This window comes from Schistocerca gregaria, chromosome X (assembly GCF_023897955.1).
Source record: "Schistocerca gregaria isolate iqSchGreg1 chromosome X, iqSchGreg1.2, whole genome shotgun sequence".
Taxonomy (NCBI): domain Eukaryota; kingdom Metazoa; phylum Arthropoda; class Insecta; order Orthoptera; family Acrididae; genus Schistocerca; species Schistocerca gregaria.
Genome location: NC_064931.1, coordinates 56,050,983 through 56,076,354, shown reverse-complemented (window position 1 = coordinate 56,076,354; position 25,372 = coordinate 56,050,983). Strand labels below are relative to the sequence as shown.

At 37.3% G+C, this 25,372-nt stretch overlaps 1 protein-coding gene across 2 annotated transcripts in view; it reads left to right on the top strand.

The window, feature by feature from the left end:
* Positions 1-25,372, top strand: part of LOC126299280 (cytokine receptor-like) — a 431,253-nt gene that overhangs the window by 333,341 nt on the left and 72,540 nt on the right. For both annotated transcript variants that reach the window (XM_049991064.1, XM_049991063.1), the window contains 4 exons: positions 3,472-3,645; positions 3,731-3,888; positions 4,079-4,190; positions 19,244-19,408. In XM_049991064.1, the coding sequence (XP_049847021.1) occupies positions 3,472-3,645; positions 3,731-3,888; positions 4,079-4,190; positions 19,244-19,408 (609 nt within the window). The remainder of the gene's footprint in view (positions 1-3,471; positions 3,646-3,730; positions 3,889-4,078; positions 4,191-19,243; positions 19,409-25,372) is intronic.

Sequence of the window (25,372 nt, the reverse complement as noted above, 5' to 3'; positions counted from 1 at the left end):
CAGCAGAATGACAATAACATTTTATTATTATTATTATTATTATAGCCTGTGTAATCGATCGATGTGGTGGGGCAAATTCCTATATGTTTGAAATTTTCTGGACATGGATCATTAAAATAACATGAGACACCAACAAAAGGTCTGTTTCTTTTCTGCAGTTTTTGACACTACATGAAATACACGCAAACTCCAGAGGCTTGCAGTTGCAGCATTTACTTGTGAATGGAGACAGACATCAGTGTTACCACTGTTCCAAAAACTTTTTTTATACTTTTACCTATATTGCACTCACATTACTGTGTTGTCAGAAAGGTATCTTACAGTGAGTTTCTTGCTATCAAATGTTTTCACTACAAGATTTGAAAGTCAAGTGCATGTATTTGTGGGGGTGGGGGTCCTTATCGTTATAAATAACAACCCGTTGATCCACTTGTTAAAACAATGAGCACATTTATTGTCACACTTCAGATATACGTCATTACACATCGAAAGTATCACATAGACAGAACATTTTGCGTGCCAGAGATGTTATGGCATGTCAGTGTTGCCACATATTTGAAAAAAATAGCATCATTTCATAATGACTGTTACGAATTACAAACAGGTAAATGGTTATTGAGAAGCTAAAATCCTCCACTACCACCTACAACAACAACAAAAAGACCCATACTTTCTTCAAAATTGATTGAGAAACATTACAGAATAAAAATTCACATGAAATTAAATGTGGGTATGGTTTTTTTCACCTGGAAAGTAAAGCTTTTAAGGAAAATTAAGTTCACAAAACAATGTGGCATAGGAAAAATAAGTTCAAAAATAAATATAGCATAGTCTTATATATCAAGAGTTTTTAAAACTCAAAAGTCAGTGACGTGGATTTTCAGCCGCCCAGGCCAGTGCGCAGTGTGAACACTCAGGATGGGGGCTTGTGCTGCCTAGACATGTGCCAGGCTAGTACATCTCATCCCGCCCCTTCCTGACATGCAGTGTGAATGCAGCCTGAGAAAATGTGTCAAACCTAACAAAGAAATTTCCTGAATTATGAATGTCCATCTCATTTTGAAATACTGTGAAATGGTAAGAGATCTCTTGCAGGATGGACTGGCAGACGACATCAGAAAAGTTCTAAGAAGGGCAGATCATCTTGTATTATCATGAAACAGAGGAGGCAAAGTCGCAGAAATGTTACAGGAGTTGGGATGGCAAAGATTAAAACAAAGGTTTTTTTGTTGCAGTGAGATTTTTTCATGAAATTTCAGTTCACCAACTTCCTTCTCTGATTGTGAAAATAGTTTTCTGACTCCCCCTTAAATAGGGATAAATGATCATTGTAAAAAATGAGAGTGATAAAGTCTCACATGAAAAAATTTATTCATTAATTTTTCTCATATGTTTTTCAAGAGTGGAATGGTTGAGAAGTAGTCTGAAAATAGTTTTGTGAACCCCATGTCAAACACTCAATTGTGAATTGCATAGTACTAATGTAGATGTAGATGTCATCCTGAGCAGTCATGATGCCATTAATTACTACTGCATGTCTCATGAAAGCCCAGGTGAATCATCCCCATAGCTTAAACTTGCCCCACTGGCCAGTGTTCATGACGCAATACATGTTCTGAGCAACAATTTGCCTGGATGATAGCAGACATGACCCTACATCTATTTTTCAGTAAACTATGTTTCACATTACAGAGAATCTACTAAGTATAAAATATGCATTCTGACCGATGGTGAGATGCAAAGTAAAATTTCATAATTATTACTCCTATTATGGGGCTTGTTTTTTCTGTCTATCAAATTAATGTATTACAAATTACTCCTCCAGTATTTAAATTCACTTTTCTAGTTATGGGTGGTAATAGCTTAGCACTTAACCCAATGCTTTATTACAAAACATACACTCCTGGAAATTGAAATAAGAACACTGTGAATTCATTGTCCCAGGAAGGGGAAACTTTATTGACACATTCCTGAGGTCAGATACATCACATGATCACACTGACAGAACCACAGGCACATAGACACAGGCAACAGAGCATGCACAATGTCGGCACTAGTACAGTGTATATCCACCTTTCGCAGCAATGCAGGCTGCTGTTCTCCCATGGAGACGATCGTAGAGATGCTGCATGTAGTCCTGTGGAACGGCTTGCCATGCCATTTCCACCTGGCGCCTCAGTTGGACCAGCGTTCGTGCTGGACGTGCAGACCGCGTGAGACGACGCTTCATCCAGTCCCAAACATGCTCAATGGGGGACAGATCCGGAGATCGTGCTGGCCAGGGTAGTTGACTTACACCTTCTAGAGCACGTTGGGTGGCACGGGATACATGCGGACGTGCATTGTCCTGTTGGAACAGCAAGTTCCCTTGCCGGTCTAGGAATGGTAGAACGATGGGTTCGATGACGGTTTGGATGTACCATGCACTATTCAGTGTCCCCTCGACGATTACCAGAGGTGTACGGCCAGTGTAGGAGATCGCTCCCCACACCATGATGCCGGGTGTTGGCCCTGTGTGCCTCGGTCGTATGCAGTCCTGATTGTGGCGCTCACCTGCACGGCGCCAAACACGCATACGACCATCATTGGCACCAAGGCAGAAGCGACTCTCATCGCTGAAGACGACACGTCTCCATTCGTCCCTCCATTCACGCGTATCGCGACACCACTGGAGGCGGGCTGCACGATGTTGGGGCGTGAGCGGAAGACGGCCTAACGGTGTGCGGGACCGTAGCCCAGCTTCATGGAGACGGTTGCGAATGGTCCTCGCCGATACCCCAGGAGCAACAGTGTCCCTAATTTGCTGGGAAGTGGCGGTGCGGTCCCCTACGGCACTGCGTAGGATCCTACGGGCTTGGCGCGCATCCGTGCGTCGCTGCGGTCCGGTCCCAGGTCGACGGGCACGTGCACCTTCCGCCGACCACTGGCGACAACATCGATGTACTGTGGAGACCTCACGCCCCATGTGTTGAGCAATTCGGCGGTACGTCCACCCGGCCTCCCGCATGCCCACTATACGCCCTCGCTCAAAGTCCGTCAACTGCACATACGGTTCACGTCCACGCTGTCGCGGCATGCTACCAGTGTTAAAGACTGCGATGGAGCTCCGTATGCCACGGCAAACTGGCTGACACTGACGGCGGCGGTGCACAAATGCTGCGCAGCTAGCGCCATTCGACGGCCAACACCGCGGTTCCTGGTGTGTCCGCTGTGCCGTGCGTGTGATCATTGCTTGTACAGCCCTCTCGCAGTGTCCGGAGCAAGTATGGTGGGTCTGACACACCGGTGTCAATGTGTTCCTTTTTCCATTTCCAGGAGTGTATGTCTCTCAAAAGGCACTGTAGTTCATATAAAATTTCTTGTGCCATTTATAACTGACTGATTGTTTCAGTATATATATGAGTGCTTAACTGTATAATTGATGTCAACTTTAAATAAAACTGAGCATGCAGTATCCCTTTTGATCCACAGCGCCAATGAACAAAACAGTGCAGAGTAACGCTGGTGAAATAATAACAGTGGTCACAGAGCTGCATCCACATACCACATATTTAATTTATATCATTCCTGTTGCCATTAAAGATGGAGAAATAAGTAAATATGGTGAAGCAAGTGACAGAATTTATTGCAAAACATTTGAATCAGGTAAGGACATTACAGGTCTTTTGTTACTCTTGGTCTCCTGTTACACATATGAGTAATAATTAAATATATTTGTCTATTTTAAAAGCACCATCGCTACCCCGAAACATTAGTTTAAGTGATGTTACAAATCAATCATTGGTGGTGACGTGGAAACCTCCACAGCATTTGAATGGTATCCTGCAGCATTATATCATACACTACAATGGAAAATCATTAACAACAGCACCTGCCAAACATCTAGAGGTCTGTAGCATAACTGCCCACTTATCTGTAGTTTAAGATAAGTATTTAGTTTGGTATGTAGTTTAAGATATGAATTTATTAAAGGAAAATAAATAAACAGGATTAATTTATCAACATATTTTTCATACTGACTAATGTGCTGCAAAAGTTTATATCACTATTTTACCCCAAGAGTTATGATTTATTTCAGGTAAAATTGGAGGATTTAAAAAGTTTTACACAATATGAAGTGTCAATGTCTGCATGCACAATTATATGTTCAAATTTTACCATTCCTGTTAACATCACAACTGATGTTGGTGGTAAGTGTACATTAATTCTTTAAACACTTGTTCATCAGAAATATGTAACACTGTGAACTAAATGTTGTCACTGAGTCATATATGTTTCAATATTATGCTACTGATAAGTTCCATAATGTCTATATAAACACTGTATAAGGACTAAATTTCTCTAATGTTACTATAAACTGACATTCTTGATAGTGTCATTACGACTGAATGGTTTTTGTGGTTTAAGATAAGAGAGAATTTAGGGTGAGCTATGAATTTCACAGCTTTAATATTAGATGTGAAAATAATTTACATGTAGGCTACACATTCTTGTATAAAATTAAGAGTATTAGCACCTCCACCATAATTAAAAGCTACTCACAACATTTATTCAGTATAAACATTCACCAGACAAAAATATATAGGTAAAATCTCAAGATAGTTGAAGATTCACTCCCACCATGTTTCACTGAATGTGCAGCAACACACAAAATTGGTGAAGTTAACTTCATGTGTGACCTCCATGGCTTACTTGAAACACTGTCAAAGATAAGTTACTAACAAAGTTTTTTAGGTGACTCTACATAAATGAAATAGCATTTCAGTTTCTATGCTTCCAAAGTAAAGATTTAGTAAGTTTGTTTTGTGTTCAATGGATCATTTGCATCATAAATCATAATGATGTGGAATGAGTCATTTTACATTTACATCACAAATTAATATGCAGTATGATGAATATCTACATTACTTTAAATATACAGATGTGAGATAGTGATTCCTATCCACCACTTTTTACGCATTACAATAATATAAATTCTGTGAAATAGAATGATTTGTCAAGGAGAAACTTTTTCAGACAGCTATCAAATTTTACTTTTCTGTATGTCAGACATTTTATATCTGTGGGTAAAAGCTCAAGAATTTTAGTTGCAGCAGTGTGCACACCTTTTATGCAGAGTAAAGAATGTCAGTTGTCTTCTCACTTTGTAATTATATACATAATAGTTCCTTTTGAACTGCAGTGGATTATTTATGACAAAATTAATAAGGGAATAAGTATACTGTGAATCAACAGATGTATGCTAGATGATCAGGGGTAAGCATCACATATTATTCTTGCGGCACATTTCTGAGAAATGACGATTTTCTTCCTTAGGGATGAGTTACCCCAGAAGATTGCTCCGTATGACATTACTGAATGAAACATTGTCTCTACTCAAGATTTTTAATGATTCTAAGTACAAATGTGGCTGAACTAAGTTGTTTTAGGATTTCCAAAACGTGCTTTTTACAGTTTAAATTCTCATCAATATGTTGTTGTTGTTGTCTTCAGTCCTGAGACTGGTTTGATGCAGCTCTCCATGCTACTCTATCCTGTGCAAGCTTCTTCATCTCCCAGTACCTGCTGCAACGTACATCCTTCTGAATCTGCTTAGTGTATTCATCTCTTGGTCTCCCTCTACGATTTTTAACCTCCACGCTGCCCTCCAATGCTAAATTTGTGATCCCTTGATGCCTCAAAACATGTCCTACTAATCGATCCCTTCTTCTAGTCAAGTTGTGCCACAAGATTCCCTTCTCCCCAATCCTATTCAATACCTCCTCATTAGTTATGTGATCTATCCACCTTATCTTCAGCATTCTTCTGTAGCACCACATTTCGAAAGCTTCTATTCTCTTCCTGTCCAAACTAGTTATCGTCCATGTTTCACTTCCATACATGGCTACACTCCAAACAAATACTTTCAGAAACCACATCTTGATACATACATCTATATTCGATGTTAACAAATTTCTCTTCTTCAGATACGCTTTCCTTGCCATTGTCAGTCTACATTTTACATCCACTCTACTTCGACCATCATCAGTTATTTTGCTCCCCAAAAAGCAAAACTCCTTTACTGCTTTAAGTGTCTCATTTCCTAATCGAATTCCCTTAGCATCACCCGATTTAATTTGAGTACATTCCATTATCCTCGTTTTGCTTTTGTTGATGTTCATCTTATATCCTCCTTTCAAGACACTGTCCATTCCGTTTAACTGCTCTTCCAAGTCCTTTGCTGTCTCTGACAGAATTACAATGTCATCGGTGAACCTCAAAGTTTTTACTTCTTCTCCATGAATTTCAATACCTACTCGAAATTTTTCTTTTGTTTCCTTTACTGCTTGCTCAATATACAGATTGAATAACATCGGGGAGAGGCTAGAACCCTGTCTCACCCCTTTCCCAACCACTGCTTCCCTTTCATGCCCCTCGACTCTAATAACTGCCATCTGGTCTGTACAAATTGTAAATAGCCTTTCGCTCCCTGTATTTTACCCCTGCCACTTTCAGAATTTGAAAGAGAGTATTCCAGTCAACATTGTCAAATCTTTCTCTAAGTCTACAAATGCTAGAAACGTAGGTTTGCCTTTCCTTAATCTTTCTAAGGAAGGTCAGTATTGCCTCACGTGTTCCAACATTTCTACAGAATCCAAACTGATCCTCCCCGACGTCCGCATCTACCAGTTTTTCCATTCGTCTGTAAAGAATTCGTATTAGTATTTTGCTGCTGTGACTTAATAAACTGATAGTTCGGTAATTTTCACATCTGTCAGCAACTGCATTCTTTGGGATTGGAATTATTATATTCTTCTTGAAGTCTGAAGGTATTTCGCCTGTCTCATACATCTTGCTTACCAACTGGTAAAGTTTTGTCATGACTGGCCCTCCCAAGACCGTCAGTAGTTCTAATGGAATGTTGTCTACTCCAGGCACCTTGTTTCGGCTCAGGTCTTTTAGTGCTCTGTCAAACGCTTCACGCAGTATCTTATCTCCCATTTCGTCTTCATTTACATCCTCTTCCATTTCCATAATATTGTCCTCAAGTACATCATCATTGTATAAACCTTCTATATACTCCTTCCACCTTTCTGCCTTCCCTTCTTTGCTTAGAACTGGGTTGCCATCTGAGCTCTTGATATTCATACACGTGGTTGTCTTCTCTCCAAAGGTCTCTTTAATTTTCCTGTTGGCGGTATCTATCTTACCCCTAGTGAGATAAGCTTCTACATCATTACATTTGTCCTCTAGCCATCCCTGCTTAGCCATTTTGCACTTCCTGTCGATCTCATTTTTGAGACGTTTGTATTCCTTTTTGCCTGCTTCATTTACTGCATTTTTATATTTTCTCCTTTCATCAATTAAATTCAGTATTTCTTCTGTTACCCAAGGATTTCTAGCAGCCCTCGTCTTTTTACCTACTTTATCCTCTGCTGCCTTCACTACTTCATCCCTCAGAGCTACCCATTCTTCTTCTACTGTATTTCTTTCCCCCATTCCTGTCAATTGTTCCCTTATTCTCTCCTTGAAACTCTGTACAACCTCTGGTTTAGTCAGTTTATCCAGGTCCCATGTCCTTAAATTTCCACCTTTTTGCAGTTTCTTCAGTTTTAACCTACAGGTCATAACCAATAGATTGTGGTCAAAGTCCACATCTGCCCCTGGAAATGTCCTACAATTTAAAACCTGATTCCTAAATCTCTGTCTTACCATTATAGTCTCATCAATATGGACACCTAAAATTTTGTTATATCCACAGTGTTTATTATTTTCTCACCATGTGTTACACTTATAATTGGTATAGTACCTATAGATGCATAGAACTGAATGTGTTATGTCTTTTTAAAATTCAAAGTAAGCTCATTCACAGACCACCAGTTAATGGCACTTTTAAGAACTTTGTTTACTATTTCTTCTGTTGCTGTATGTATGCTTGGATTGATTACAGTACTTGTGTCATCGGCAAAAAGAACTAATTCTGCTTGTTGTATGTTAGATGAAATATCATTTACATGTATGGGGAACAAATGTGGGCCTAAGATTGAGCCTTGGGAAACCCCAAACGTGATTTCTCACCAGTCATAAGTTTTTTCCTGATTACATTAGTTGAATTAGCATACTTTTGGTTAGATATGACATTATCTATTGGCATGCTATACCATGAGTTCCACAAAATCTCAGTTTATCCAGAAGAATATTGTGATTTACAATCAAATGCCTTAGATATGTCACAGAAAATACCATAGAGTGCTATTTCGTTATTTAATGCTGGTAAAATTTGGTGACTGAGCATGTAAATGACATTTTCAGTAGAGCAACTCTCTTGAAATCCAAACTGTTATTTACTGAGGATGTTATTGTTGCCCAGGTGGACACTATTTCAGAATACATAATCTTACCAAACATTTTAGAAAATGATATCAGTAATAAAACAGGTCCTTTTTGTTGACATCTCTCCTGTAACCTTTCCTATAGAGAAGTTTAACAACAACATATTCAGTCCCTCTGGACTGTCTCAGTTAAGACAGGGCTTATTATATCAAGACAGCTCTCTCGTACTCTTTTGGAAACACTATCAAATCCAGATGAACTTTGATGAGAGTTGCTTTTTCAACATAACATTGCGATTTTTCTCTTGAACTATTTGATCCTATATTTTCTACTATACTTTTGAAGTGATTATTAAACATACTGTATTTGCCACCTGTCACCAGTAGCAACAGGGATCTTGTTTTGTGTGACAGCACCTCCCCCCCTCCCACTCCCCCACCCTCACCGTCCCCACCCATGCATTATATATAAGAAGCTCAGTCCACCTATCTTTCCCACTCTTATTCAGATGTGGGTCATTTCCAGCATATCCCCATCTTCCAATCATAGCAACAGTTATAGAACTCATGTAATTTCATTTCAATCAGCAGCAGCCTGCTGAACTCAATGTTCACATGGCTCAAAGCAGTTGTAACCCAGGGCTGGTTATGGTGCTATACAAAAACCACAAGATTCACACTTGTGCGTGAAGTTGCTTATACTATTTCATCCAGCTTACCCTTATGCTGCAATTTCTGCCTTTAGCCAGGCTCTTGCCTGTTCCACCCACTACAATAACAAGATCCTCTTTCTGAAAATCTTTACACAAATTCCCTGTGTCCTCTGTCATCTGTCAAAGGATTGGTTTCACAGTACTTGTAACCCAGAACTCTGTTCCTGATTTGCCCTGTACCACCTGTTCTACATCCCTGCTATGGCTACTAACTGGCAGCAAGATTCTTTTCTTCCTAATCTCTTTTAGTACAGAAGCCTAGTCTACAGATCTGCTGCCCCTTACTGTGATATATAGCTGGATGAGGCTCTTTTCCTCACACTTCAAGTAATAAGTCAGACTTATCAGATGCTATAAGCTCAAATGCTTAAAACAGATTGTGTCGAGTGATGTCACATGATTTTGATGAGAAATTATTATGAGACTAATATTTATACTCATATATCTTAAAACTGAGGGAATGAAAGGCTTCTGTGACTGAAAAAGTGAGAACACTGGTGAGAAAAGGGAAGCTTTCTGTTTTTCCTTTTTAAAGTCATGATTGTCTGCAGATTTCTCTACAAACTGAATTCAACCATTCTGTAAAACAGCGAAACTCCCCAAAGTTGTCAAGTGTCAGTACAGAGAGACATACAATTAATAATCTCTCCATCTAATTACAAATTTAAGGCCATTTCCCAATGACAAATCAATTAGCGAATTCATTTTCCATTTCATAACTTCATTTTGAGGTTTCTAACATTTCAGTTGCAGATTAATCACTTAATAATAATTCCAAGACAACTAAATACTTTCTTGAGAGACTGAAGAACTATTGTTCAAAATTATACGTCAGTTGTGGACATTCAGAAAAATGTCAATAACTTGCTCAAAATAGTGGCCATAATTAAAAAGTGTGTAAAATTTCTTATTCTTCTTCTTCCCTGTGGAGTCATAGGGGAACAATGAGGACTGCTTTTTGATGAATGGGACTAAAGGAGAAAAATAGTTTCCTATGCCACAGCAGGTAGTTTTTGTCCCTCCTTGGTACAAACCCTATTTTTTAGGATCAGGAGCTCTTTGAAGAGTAGCATTTATGAGGCCATAAAAGTCCAGATAGTAGCCACCACTACCCTCATTCTCTTATTCACTATCTTGCATCCAGTTTGCCTGACACAGGACGATGCCAACATGAATGCAGTTTGCTCCAGCCATTTGTCACCTTGCAGCTAGTAACAGTTTCATGGCTCATTACTTTGAGAGTAACAATGTTATTTGCACACAGATGTCACCATTTGTACTTGGTGAGTGTTACTACATCGGGCCTCAATCAAACACCGGCAGCATCAGCTTTTTCGTAAAAAAAATCACCTTTTTCACCTCATTCATGATCTCATGAGTACAGTACTCTCTCTCTCTCTCTCTCTCTCTCTCTCTCTCTCTCTCTCTCTCTCTCTCTCTCTCTCTCTCAGGCCGAACACTAGTGCAGGCATGGCTTAAATATTCTTTGTATGTTTTTATGTAGAGACTATATCCCTCCAACTTTGGTTCAATCCTCTGTTGATACACCCTGCATTAAATGGTACTGATTTATTGACAGTAAAGGCTGCTCTCATCTCATGTTTGTAGCTCTATTCTCAGGATAGAGTTACAAATTTTGTTAATATTTACCCTAATCATCACCCTTAAAATCATAGTTAATCAGGGACCCGTTGCAAGTAAGTGAAAAGATGGTACTTTCCATGGTTGACACTGAGCAGGATGTTATATTAAATCTCATCAGCGTATTAATGTTATCTACTTTGCAACCCTGGGCAAGCTTTTCAGAAACTGATATGTTGGGGGTAGTCACTGACAATGGGAAAAAGATACAGTCTTATTTCACTGATTCCATACAAATGACTAGCACATACACATACTACCTTACTGCCATGACTTATGTCAGTGGTGGCTGATTCACATTTCTGATTCATACCAAGTCTACACCATCATTGTGACCAGTGTGCTCATTTAACAAAGTGACTAACATAATCTATGTTAAGTTCATTTAAGAAAACATTGAATAACAGTGTAAGGCAAAAATCTACGTTATTAATAGGAAGGTGTAAGAAACAAGGTATATCTACTATGTACTGATTCTCATATTATTATAATGAATCATAATTCTCAAGTAAAGGTGACTACTTAGAATAGCAGTGTAGAGAAAGAAACTAACGCTGAAAGTTGTGTCAAGATTATGAACAGAATGATTAATACTGATAAACATTATCTATGATAGTGTAATGAAAAAATTTGGGACCAGGTATTAGGCAAGTCCAACTTATATATGTAGAAACATTCCTCCAATAACGCTGATATTCTTCACGGGTTTGCAGCCGGATCATTTCGTCCTCCAGACACAATATTTCGGCGGACCAGCTGGCCGCCATCCTCAGGTGAGTTAATGCTGGTGCACTGCCTCGCCGGAACTGAGTTCCAGCCACAACCACGGAAACCTTTATACACCACAAACCGTTCACCGCGCATGCGCGAGAAGATAGCGCCTCCTGGCGGTAAGAAGACACGCAGCGCGCCGGTGGAGAAAGACGGCGGAAACGATAAATCGCATCAGGAAGGATCCAAAGATCGAAAAGAAGAACGTTTTTGTTTAATGTCCGACAACATCGGATTCCATATTTTGCTTAGAGGAAAACCTCTATCCCTGTTAATAATATTGCTTGCTAATCTGATTTCAATAGATTCTTTAAGAATACATTCCCAATAGCGAGAAGCAGGAGAGATCAATTGTGTCCTGTCGTACATCATTCTGTGTCCCTCGTTAAGGCAATGTTCCGCCACTGCAGATTTCTCGGGCTGGAGCAACCGAGTGTGCCGATGATGTTCCACACACCGGTCCTTAATCGTTCGAATAGTCTGACCAATGTACTTCTTTCCACAGTGACACGGGATTTCATATACACCGGGTTTCCTCAAACCCAAATTATCCTTAACTGAGCCGAGAAGGGCTCTAGTCTTGGCCACCGGCGTAAAAACACTTTTAATATCATATCTCCTTAGAATTCTTGAAATTTTAGATGATATACTTCCCGCAAAGGGTAAATAAGCAACAGCTACAAAAGTATCCTCTATAGGCTCGCGTGACGGACCAAACTGAAGAGCACGGCATATTTGTTGTTCCGTATATCCATTCTGTTTGAAAACAGTTTTCAAATGGTCAAGTTCTTCTTTCAAATGTTCCTCGTCAGAAATGGCATAAGCTCTTTTTACCAAAGTCCGCAAAACTCCACTACGTTGGTGTGGTGGATGACAGCTGGTCGCATGAAGATAACGGTCAGTATGAGTAGGCTTCCGATACACACTGTGTCCGAAAGTCCCATCGTCCTTTCTTTCAACCAAAACATCAAGAAATGGAAGTTTGCCATCACTTTCAATTTCCATGGTAAACTGAATGCTCGGATGTAGACAATTAAAGTGATCCAAAAAACGATTCAAGGCATCAATTCCATGCGGCCAAACCATAAAAATGTCATCAACGGCGGCGGTTCCTCCGAGATTGCATGGTTTACCCAAAATACATAAGAGTGGTATTCCTCTGCGTCCCATTGTCAGCAACTTGGGCGCCCCTACCTATAATTTGGCCAAATATTTAGCTTCGGTCCTCAGGCCATATGTGGGAAAATGTGAACATCACATATCTAATTCGTCTGACTTCATTCGACGATTAAAATCATTATACTCTGGTCCTTCTGACTTGCTTGTCAGCTTTGATGTTATTTCTCTTTTTACTCGGGTTCCTCTTGAAGAGTCCCTGTCACTAATCAGTGAGAAATTAGATGAAGAAACCACCAAGTTATGTCGTCATGTGTTGACTTCGACGTATTTCCTTTTTAATGATGTATATTTTGAGCAAACTGACGGAGTGGCTATGGGGAGTCCCCTCTCCCCCATAATCGCTAACCTTTTTATGGAAGACTTTGAGGACATGGCACTCAAAACTTCGTTTCTTAAACCTAAGTGTTTTTTCAGATATGTTTTTTTTTTTTCAGATATGTTGATGACATTTTTATGGTTTGGCCGCATGGAATTGATGCCTTGAATCGTTTTTTGGATCACTTTAATTGTCTACATCCGAGCATTCAGTTTACCATGGAAATTGAAAGTGATGGCAAACTTCCATTTCTTGATGTTTTGGTTGAAAGAAAGGACGATGGGACTTTCGGACACAGTGTGTATCGGAAGCCTACTCATACTGACCGTTATCTTCATGCGACCAGCTGTCATCCACCACACCAACGTAGTGGAGTTTTGCGGACTTTGGTAAAAAGAGCTTATGCCATTTCTGACGAGGAACATTTGAAAGAAGAACTTGACCATTTGAAAACTGTTTTCAAACAGAATGGATATACGGAACAACAAATATGCCGTGCTCTTCAGTTTGGTCCGTCACGCGAGCCTATAGAGGATACTTTTGTAGCTGTTGCTTATTTACCCTTTGCGGGAAGTATATCATCTAAAATTTCAAGAATTCTAAGGAGATATGATATTAAAAGTGTTTTTACGCCGGTGGCCAAGACTAGAGCCCTTCTCGGCTCAGTTAAGGATAATTTGGGTTTGAGGAAACCCGGTGTATATGAAATCCCGTGTCACTGTGGAAAGAAGTACATTGGTCAGACTATTCGAACGATTAAGGACCGGTGTGTGGAACATCATCGGCACACTCGGTTGCTCCAGCCCGAGAAATCTGCAGTGGCGGAACATTGCCTTAACGAGGGACACAGAATGATGTACGACAGGACACAATTGATCTCTCCTGCTTCTCGCTATTGGGAATGTATTCTTAAAGAATCTATTGAAATCAGATTAGCAAGCAATATTATTAACAGGGATAGAGGTTTTCCTCTAAGCAAAATATGGAATCCGATGTTGTCGGACATTAAACAAAAACGTTCTTCTTTTCGATCTTTGGATCCTTCCTGATGCGATTTATCGTTTCCGCCGTCTTTCTCCACCGGCGCGCTGCGTGTCTTCTTACCGCCAGGAGGCGCTATCTTCTCGCGCATGCGCGGTGAACGGTTTGTGGTGTATAAAGGTTTCCGTGGTTGTGGCTGGAACTCAGTTCCGGCGAGGCAGTGCACCAGCATTAACTCACCTGAGGATGGCGGCCAGCTGGTCCGCCGAAATATTGTGTCTGGAGGACGAAATGATCCGGCTGCAAACCCGTGAAGAATATCAGCAGTTATTACGCCGGGAAAGTCTACGAAATCACATTCCTCCAATAACATAATTAAACTTAGACAAATCCATTTATATCAACAGAAAAACGTTTTGTGTTTTGTTGTAGCACATGTCCCATTCAATGGACAAACATTACATCTCTCTTCCTGACATTTCAAATAAAATAGGCATATCACTGGCCAATAAGACTGAAGGGTGGTAGGTAACTGCTAATGCATGTAAACTACATTGATGCAGTTGTGATCTTTGTTCACAACAGACAGGTCTTACCGCAATTTTTTTTTCAAATGAAGTATGGTATTTTTACAAGTTATTTGATTTTTCATTCTGTACCCATAGTATTATATATTAAAGAACGTAGAAAAATATTTGAATGGTAAACCTGGCTCACAAAAGTGTGTTTAATACTCATCTTTCATTTTTCGTTACAGATACCATGTTTTTACTTTCTTTGTACTTCACTGAAAGGTATTGAAATATACACTGCTGTTTGTGAAAACTGCAACATGAAGGAATGGGATTAAGAGCCTGAAATTTAAAGAGTAGGTACATGACAGTGATGTTTGCAGAAGATGAGTTACAGCAACATCGTTCCTTCAGTTTTATAGTAATACCCTAGATATACGCCATAAATCTGACAGCTTCAAACCATTTTAACCAGCTAAAATTGACCACCTGATATCATAAATTCTTTCTTTTATGACATTTTACCAATGGAAAAATGGTACTGCAAGTTGAAAGGGTCTGAGGATGTTAGGACTTGTGCCAAATAAAGAAAACATATGAGGTGAGCTACCAGTACAATGATGTACACGTACCTTCAGTGGGCAACTGCTCGATATGTATATAGACATCTTTGACTGTAATAGAGAATAAAAGGACTTGCAAATGAATTAAGACACTGGCCACACACTGCAATCTCTCCAGTTAGCACAGTAGTGACATTTTCTTGCCAATCACTGGATATTGGTCAGTGACTCCAGAAGATATTTCATGTAAGGCAAATACAATAACTTTTACTGAGGTAAGAATCATTATTCTAACTACTGATGAACTTCTTCAGAGACAGATAAACAAATGCAAATATTCTCTGCAACCTGAAGCAAAATCAGCTTTTGAGAAAAGTTTTCCTTTTGTTTTCTAAAGTTTTATTGATCTCGTAGTGAAAAGTATATAGCTAAATGTTGTAGGAAACTTCATATTAACCCAGTGGCTTATATATGTAATTGTGCTGGGTAGCACTGCATAATTTCTGTAATCCATCTGTCACAAATCAAGGAAACTTTTACCTGCCAATACTGTGTTAATATGTTATGAAGTCAAACTTCATGAACGTGTTTGCATTATATTACAGTGATGCACAGACGTATACCTGAAATGCATTCCATGGCTGATAAAACAACCATTTGATTGCACTCTGCTCACAGTTAGAATTAGACAGTTTAAAAACTGTAAAAACATGTTCGCCCTGAGGCTAGAGTGTGAAGTGCCCACATCAGTCTAACTTCAATTTCCTCATTAGGAAATCAAGAATTTATCTTCCTCAGTGTCATGATTTGTCGTTTTTTTTTTTTTGCTGTACTTGACAGTGTCATATGTTGACGATTTGTCAGCATGATATTCTTGGTAATAGTGTGAATGATGTACATTGTAGTTAAAAATATAATTCAGTTGTACAGTCAGTTTTCTGCAGGTGAAGCATTTCATGAATCATATTACAAAATTTCAGAAGTGATAAGTGGATTATAAAACATAACTGAAGGCTGCTTAAGTCCTTACTTTTGAATTTAGTTTTCAAATTATGAGAGTTTAATAGAAGCATCCCATTTTCAGCCTCTATACTTCTTGTGCAGTTCATTTACTTTTCTTCTACTCATGTCTGCTCTCTTCTTCCCCATATTAAATCCCTCTCCCTTTTACTATATTTTACATTAGTTAGACTATAGCCAAGCTCCTTTCCACATTCTTCCAGCTGAGGAAAGTACGGAAACTGCACATTTCAAGAATGGAAATAACATTAGACCGTTTTTATGTGTGCCTTTCAATACTGTAGGCTTCTCTGTTAAATGAGTGATGATCTATTTTTTAAAACTAAATAATATTTTTGCTATGTTGAATTTCCAAATGTTATGTGATTGCAGAATAGTTTTCATTGATCAGATTGGTAATTAAGGATGCTGTACTTTTCAGAAACAGCAGTGTACTATGATGCTAAAGTAAAGTAATACATATTAAACTAGTTAGAACTTTTTTGATTCATTGCTGGACATGAAGCCTACCTAGATAAATAAGCTGTCCCCAAAGGACTGTTTAAAGTACTAAGAGTTATTAGATTTACTAGTTTTAAGGGGTAGCTCTCTTTGAATGCATGAAAAACGGACAATTTTTATATTTTTTTCAAATAAAATAAAAAGGAACAACACATTTCTATTCCTTCAACTTCTGTCTTTAAGAAATCGTTTTTATGTCCACATTGGATGCTTCCTGTAACTGCTGCACCAGGTGCAGCAACCATAAAATTGGTCACCAGCAGGAACTCCCAAAACCTTCCTATTGGACCCATAACAAAATAACTTTGATTAAGTAATTTTCAATATATTTTCCATCAGCTTATGTAGGACCATTGAAAAACATTGTGTTATAATAAAATGGTGATGTGTTGAAACAAATGTCATTTTGTTCACCCACAAAATTGAGCTAGAAGTGTGCCTTAATTTTTGAAGATATCATAAAACTGCTACATACACTGATCAAGAACTGAATTAAGAATGCTGACAACATATTCCAGACAAAATAATATGAACAGTTTTGTTTTACAGCAATTTGAAAAATACAGTTTTGAGAAAAGTGCCTTTGTAGTTTTGGGCTACTTTTTTGTATTTGAGTTAAATATACCTATCTGTGGACCATACAGCAATCCTTCCATATCAAAAATCTGATCTTCTCCTATCTTCCTCATGGTCATTGTGGTCTTACAGGCCTCTTTGGCAGCTTCTGTCACCCACTGCTATATACACTTTCACTGATCAAATATTAAATGCTCTGAATAACCGGACATCACCCATTGGTATTTTTTGTGATCTCTCAAAGGCCTTTGACTGTGTGAATCATGGAATTCTTTTAGATAAGCTAAATCATTATGGTTTGAGGGGGGCAGTGCACAAATGGTTTAATTCATACTTAACTGGAAGAATGCAGAAAGTTGAAATAAGTGGTTCATGTAATGTTAATACAACAGCTGATTCCTCAAACTGGGGGAGGGGGTATCAAGCACGGGGTCCCACAGGGTTCGGTCTTATGTCCTTTACTGTTCTTGATATACATTAATGACTTACCATTCCATATTGATGAAGATGCAAAGTTAGTTCTTTTTGCTGATGATACAAGTATAGTAATAACATCCAAAAACCAAGAACTAAGTGATGTAACTGTAGATGATGTTTTTCACAAAATTATTAAGTAGTTCTCAGCAAACGGACTCTCTTTAAATTTTGATAAAACACAGTATATACAGTTCCGTACAGTAAATGGCACAACTCCAGTAATAAATATAGACTTTAAACAGAAGTCTGTAGCTAAGGTAGAATTTTCAAAATTTTTAGGTGTGTCCATTGATGAGAGGTTAAACTGGAAGCAACACATTGATGGTCTGCTGAAACGTCTGAGTTCGGCTACGTATGCTATTAGGGTTATTGCAAATTTTGGTGATAAGAATCTCAGTAAATTAGCTTACTATGCCTAGTTTCATTCACTGCTTTCGTATGGTATCATATTCTGGGGTAATTCATCGTTGAGTAGAAAAGTATTCATTGCTCAAAAACGTGTAATCAGAATAATTGCTGGAGTCCACCCACTGTCATCTTGCAGACATCTATTTTAGGATCTAGGGATCCTCAGAGTAACCTCACAGTATATATATTCACTTATGAAATTTGTTGATAATAATCCAGCCCAGTTCAAAAGTAATAGCAGTGTGCATAGCTATAACACCAGGAGAAAGGATGATCTTCACTATGCAGGGTTAAATCTGACTTTGGCACAGAAGGGGGTAAATTATGCTGCCGCAAAAGTCTTTGGTCACCTACCAAACAGCATCAAAACCCTGACAGATAGTCAACCAACATTTAAAAAGAAATTAAACGAATTTCTAGATGACAACTCCTTCTACTCATTGGCTGAATTTTTAGATATAAATTAAGGGAGGGAAAAAAACTAACTTAAGCATTAGTGTCATGCAATATTTTGTGTAATATCTTGTACAGACATCTTTCATTAACCTGACACATTCCACATCATTACGAAGTGTCGTATTCATGATCTATGGAACAAGTATTAATCTAATCTAATCTAATCTACTGGTTTACTCACTAGATACTATTGTCATTTGCTGAAGTGCAGACATAGTAACAGGCTGGTCCAAACTCAAGTTCTAACACATTCATAATATCCATAATGCCAGTTAGACAATTGCTGACATTACATGAACAGTATTTTATTCCTTCTTGAATGGCTTTCAGATAAACTTTTTCATGGATCTCCTTGTAACTCAACAAGAGAGTTCCTGGTGAACTTGGATTGAACACTATAATAAAATACATACCCCAGAGAACATTTTAAGGTGAAAACTTGATTTTTTAAATTTTCAGAAAATATGTTTACTGAAATAATGTATATTATCAATGGCTGTACATCATATAGGCTACTTTTCAAGTTTGTCAGATATTATATTTTAAGTTATATTTGGGAATAAGGATACAACTTGAAGTAATTTAGAAAAACCCATGTAATGGGACCTTCCTCACTATTCATACTCAATGTCAAACACCATACATTTGATGTATTATGCAAAGTAAATTCCATATTTAAACTATACATTAAAAGTGAATCATCTCAAAATTTGTAAATTTATAAAACAAATTAAACTTTGTGCTGTGTAATTTAATTTATTGGCCAACATTTCTTTATGAATGTGTCCAAAGATAACTTTTTATAATACTCTTTCAGCTCCAGGAGCTGTACACAAAATATCAGCAAGAATGAAGATGTCATCAGAAATAGAAGTGAAATGGGAACCACCAAAGTTCAAAGGAGGTCATTTAGATTACTATGAATTAAAAGTTATATCTTTAAATACATGGAACTCCTCAACAATTCAGCATTTCAATTCAAGTAAGAAGTGATATCATTAGGTTTACAACCATTTGTTTCCTATTTTTCTTTAATGCTGAATTTTGTAAATGACTGCATTCAGAAAGAATATTTCATTATCGAGCAGAGTGTTAATGGTAACAACTTCCTCAGGGGCTAAAACTGTGTGCCAGATAAGGACTGAAATCTGCATCCCCTATTTGTAAGTAATGCTGTTACCATTTGAGCTCTCTGAACACAACTAACAGAGTGTTTCAATGCTTCAGGCCATTACTACCACTTGCCTGCTTTTTCATATCCTTAAAAGGCAGATAATCTACAATGTAATTTATCATAATAATGCTGCTTTATGCAATCATGCAGGAGAATTCTATGAAGTCTGGAAGAGAAACATTTTGGTAACTTCAGACTGAAATATTGAACAGGTTATTAGGCATGGCTGAATTACTCATATTTTGAGAGAGTTAACTGTGAAAAGAAAGGTCAGAATTTGAGTCTTTTACTGGTATACAATTATAATTTGTCAGTAAGTTTTAAAGAACATGTTATTTGCTTTCCACCATCCACATGCTCATATGTATGGAATTTTCTCTAATAAAAACAGATATGAAATGTGTAAACGTTTATGTATCTCTTATAAATCTGAAATTTCTCTAAAGATGACAGAATCTGTTTTAACTGGCACAAACACAGTTTTATTCTGACTGATATGCTGAAGAAGCAACTATAGTGTAAATTTTATTTTGTACTCTGTCTTTAGCAGTAGATCTTTTGTATGGATTTAAAATATGAACATCAAGGAGAAAAATACAATAATAATAATAATAATAATAATAATAACATTAATATCCTGCTCTTTTTCATTTGAAACATAGAATTACAATGAGAAATTGAAACAGATTACATTATTATCAGTTATAATGTATGATTCTAATGTTCTCAAACCGTACATCATATGGCATTAGTGAAGTTTCAGAATATTTTTGTGGAGACTGGTTATCATTTTTAGACAATAAGAAGCTGGTTGGAAGCCATGTTGAGGACATTAATTGTGGAAATAAAAAAATTGTGCAAGTGTTACACACAGTATTTATGATTCTAACATGAATAACAGCACAGACTGACTCAGTGATATGATCGAATGTAACATCAGAGAACCTCAGTATCATTTACTGTTCCAGGAAGTATTTAAACTCTTACAGCATAGGTTGAGTTGTGTTCTGATATTGATGTTCACTTCATTTATAAATGTGAGCTGCTATTTTTACTACATATGCGTGCAATCCGTGCAAGTAATAAGAAATTGTTTGATACAGCACAGAAATTCTCACTTGTCACAATTACTATAACAGCTGCTGCTTCACACATTGTAATAAATTACATAGCCAATATTTAGTAAGTCATAAGTTTCTGCACTATTGGCTCCATAGTTTAATGCCATCTCTGCAATAACATTATTAATTTGGCAATGACAGCCACACAAATATTCCAGGATATGCAGCTGTATCTGGTCATGAAAACATAGGTCTTAAATGTTTGGAAGTCTAACATTGCTCTCACTTATTCATTTAGAAACAGTGGAAACTGAATTAAAAGAAAGCATGGCTAAATCTGCTTAATCTACAGTAAGTAGCAACAAACTCTCTCATCATGCATCCAGCAACTTAATTTTTGGCAGTGTTAAATACAATATCCACACTCTGTAGGAAATCACATGTCAGCTAGACAGCTAGGCTGTGATGGTGCTCAAGAAGATGACCCTGTGAAACAGGAACAATGATAATGCACAAAAATGGTGTCTAGTTAATGAGAGCCTTTGTACAGTTGACAAGAAAAAGTGATGTTATTTTTATTAAGGCCTGTACTTGGACTTTGAGATCATAAAATTGGGTCATTCTAATCATTACAGAGAACTATGAAGAAAACACATTTGGATAATGCACACTTGATGAAACTATCCACTTGTGAAATGTGATTTATTTGTCTCATGACATACAACTTTCAAATCATTTGATTTCATGTGCAGAAAACATGTCAAGCTTTACACACTTTTAAGAGAAATACAAAAGTTTATCTTCTTTTATATAAATTTCTGAGATACTGCTGCACAAAGAAATACAATAGTTCCCAGTCTACAAAAATGTGTAATTTCCTTTTTGAAACTATGAAATTCTCCTCAAGAAATTCTTCAACAGAATAATGACACTTTTCAATCAGGAGAGTAAAGAGAAATCTTTTCAGTGAACCAAGCTACATGTGAAACATATTACTGTCCTCTATTTCATTGTAAATTTTTATTCCCAATTAGTCTGACATTTGGACATGGAGTTTTAAACGGTGTGCAATATTTTCTTGAAAGAAAATGATTGGCACTCAAAGAATATTAGCTATACACGCTGTACAAAACTGATGTGTATAATAGCTTTCCATTGATGGACTTCCTAGTTTTCATCACACAATGAATACCTGTATTCTCCTCTTAATGGGTCTGCTGCATAAAGGTTATGCACATTGAAGATCTGTTAAGCTAAACCACTTCTTATATTGAGTATGAATTTCCACTCTGCAGTGGAATGGGTACTGATCTGAACCTTCCTGACAGAACAAAACTGTGTGTTGGACAGAGGCTTGAACCTGGGACTTCTACTGTTTGTGGCCAAGTGATCTACCAACTAAGCAATGCAGGCACACTTTAGGACCCACCATCACAGCTTTACTACTACCATTAAATCTGACTTGGTCCCAAGGAGCTAATTGTGCCATCAGCTTAAAAATGACAGCAGTACATTTTTATGGGATTAAACATTTTCTAGAGTCTATCTACTTTGGTGATGTAGTTCTGTCATGAAGTATAATTTCTGTAGAAAACTGTGTTTTGGATATGGAAACAACATTAAGCTTTAGAAATTATGCCAAAGGAATACCATAAAAGTTGGCATTTTGTTCTCTCTCAAAAAGGAACTTCTCTCCCATAGGCCCATATGATTGTAGACATTAAGACAAAACATAAAATCTTGATAATACTGATTTCAGAATGCATCATTGTCGGTATAGATTATATGTCATTCCAATTACAAAATCACTTCATACATAATTCTTCCCATTTCTGTTTCAATGTATGACCAAAGTCATCATATAGATTTAAGTGACAATGGATTGATGTCATAAATCCTTTTCTGCTGTGCAATGAGAAATTGTCACTTTTATTAAACTAAGACATTCTGAAAGTGTACGAAAGAGTGGTTTCTCTTTGGTGTTTTGGTATTATCTTATTGATTTCCTCTACCTCTGTGGCATCATTTGAAAAAAAAGTCCGCTTATACACAAGTAACTGAAGTGAAAGACAGACTTTTAAACTTTTTTAAATGTAAAGGTGGGAACAGGGTGAAGTACCGTTCTTCATATTTATTAATCAGCTGTCAGAACTTTAGGTAACATAAAATATGTGGGACTTGAGTAAATATTTATGCATGTCAGGGTCAGTTTGTTTGTTTGTTTCATCTTGGGGATCAATGCACAATATGTGTCAATGATCATTGCATCTCAATAACTTCTTAAGTTACGAGAAAAATACAAATGAAATACAAATTTATGTTCTAAATATTTTATAGTTTATCTTTCAACATTTTAAACTGTGGCAAATTATTCATATCCACTGCTGAGCCAACATTGCAAACATTTGTCGTATTGTTCAGATATACCCTCAAAATAACTTTCATTTGTGTTTAAAGATGTTTCGTCATTTTTTATAAATAAAATATTTGCTCTGGATAATTGTACCCTTTTAATATGTTTTTGAGTTTGTGATAAAGATAAAAGTTCACCGGGCAAGTCAGGACACACTGTTTATGAGAAACGTTTCCAGTTAACTATGGTCTGGGTGCAATGAGTGAGCTGTTAGGTGCTAGATATCTCTATTTCTACACCTAGGCACTGGTGACAAAACTCTACAGGAAGGATTGTGAAGCAATTTTGGATTTTTTGCACAATGGAATTTCTGTTGTAATAAACAACATTTCACAAGGTTATGGGGTGAATGAGGTGAATGATGAGTTGCAGATTCTTTCTTCTTAATGTTCAAATCACCATTGCAACTATTGTACTCAATGAGGAAAAAATCATGTACTCATACTTCACAGAATGATTTTTTCCTGATGGCAACAGAAATACATCTCCAACAAAATTCCATCTCTTAGATATTTTTGGTAGGAAATGGATTTTAAGCAGTGTAATCACAGGTATGACAAATATCTTCATTCAATATAGCATAACACTGCTGAATGCTGCCCAGATACTATAGTGGGCACAGTTTTGTATTAGAATCTCAAGATGATGAGCTCAATTCAGTTCCAAAATCAGTGTTATTTTCTTTTGTTGCTAATTTTGTTCTGTTTATTAATACTGTAGTATATGAGGGGGTACAAAAAAAACTGGAATAAGATCATTGTGGACAAAACTCTACTAGCTACAATAATCAGGCAGCATTGTTACGATCTATTGAATCAATATATTTGTCAAACAAGTGATTATATTGTTGAAAAATTGTCATCTTTTTACATCAATTTTCCTCTGAAAAGATGCACAAAAAGAAAATCTTCTTACAGATATTCCTGTACTGCTAGCAGGCAAGGAATGACACTGTGAAGTCAACGAATTTTTCTTCCCCTGTATCTGAAGGTAGGCCCTGGCTGTCATCCAGTAAAGACAGGTGCCATATGATATTTTAAATGGCTATGAGATGTACATATAGGATCATGCCATAAGAATCAGGAGTTCCTGTGAACATGCAAAAGTACCTCCTATTAACCGACAATGTTATGTACAGGGTGATTGTAATTAAAGTTCCAGTTTCAAAACACTGTAAAAAAATCACTCCTCAGAATGACATCAAATTTTAATGCAATATTGTCAATGAAACATTATGGAAACAAACAAAAAGTTAATGAAAATTTTAACACTAAATGACACTGTAAGTTGCAGAATATGTAAAATAAAAGATGTGGAGTACATGGCTATTCCTCATTTTGTGTCTTAAATGCTCAATGTGACTGTCTCAATGGAGCATCATATGCTGCTGGTAAAGCTATTTACAAGAATGGTGAGCGTGCACCAGTAGTTCTGCAGAAGTTCTGGAAACTCAAGGGTATGAAAAGAGCTTTGGTCTGATGTCTGTCAAGTTTGTAGAGAAAATTATTACGAAATTTGAAAAGACAGATTCCTTTGATGTGCAATGTGGCAGAGGGAGGGAAACAATTGATCCTGCACCAATAGAAAATGTGTCAATAGCATTGCAGAAGGGTCTGAGAGATGAGTACATCAACATGCATTACATGAGGAATTGCCTGAATATTGGACATGCCTGTGAACATGGTGCACAAAATTCTATGAAATGTCCTGCATTGCAGTCTTTACCCATGTTCAGGAGTTGCTATGTGTTGATCTGCCAGTAAGACAAACATGGACCTCCATCACACAAATTGCCATCCATGACCTTTACAACACAATACATGCACATTTGCATTCTTGCATTCAACATTCTAGCAGTTACACTGGCTATTAACATATCAGAATTTCACATATGAAATGGCTTATCTCATGATTACATCAACATATGATCTTGCAATGTTAATCACTTAAATATGTTACCTAGATAAATTCAGTCCCAAAATTTCATTACTATATTTTAATTATTTTTTGGTGTTGTGATTTTTTTCCATCATTGTATTTTTTGAGAAGGTGATTCCTGTAGATTCTATTACCTGTACCACCACTGGTAAATTCTATGAGAGTCTTTTATGCAGCAGACCCATTACAACCCTTCTACAATGTGGATGTGTGGGTAGGATAACTTTTATGTGAGATAGCACTCACATTGACGTTGCACAGCCAAAGAAGGAGCTACTGCAGAGGCATTTTGGAAATGCTAGAATTATCAGCCATCATTTCCCTACAGCCTGGTCATCTAGATCAACTGTTCTTAAAGCC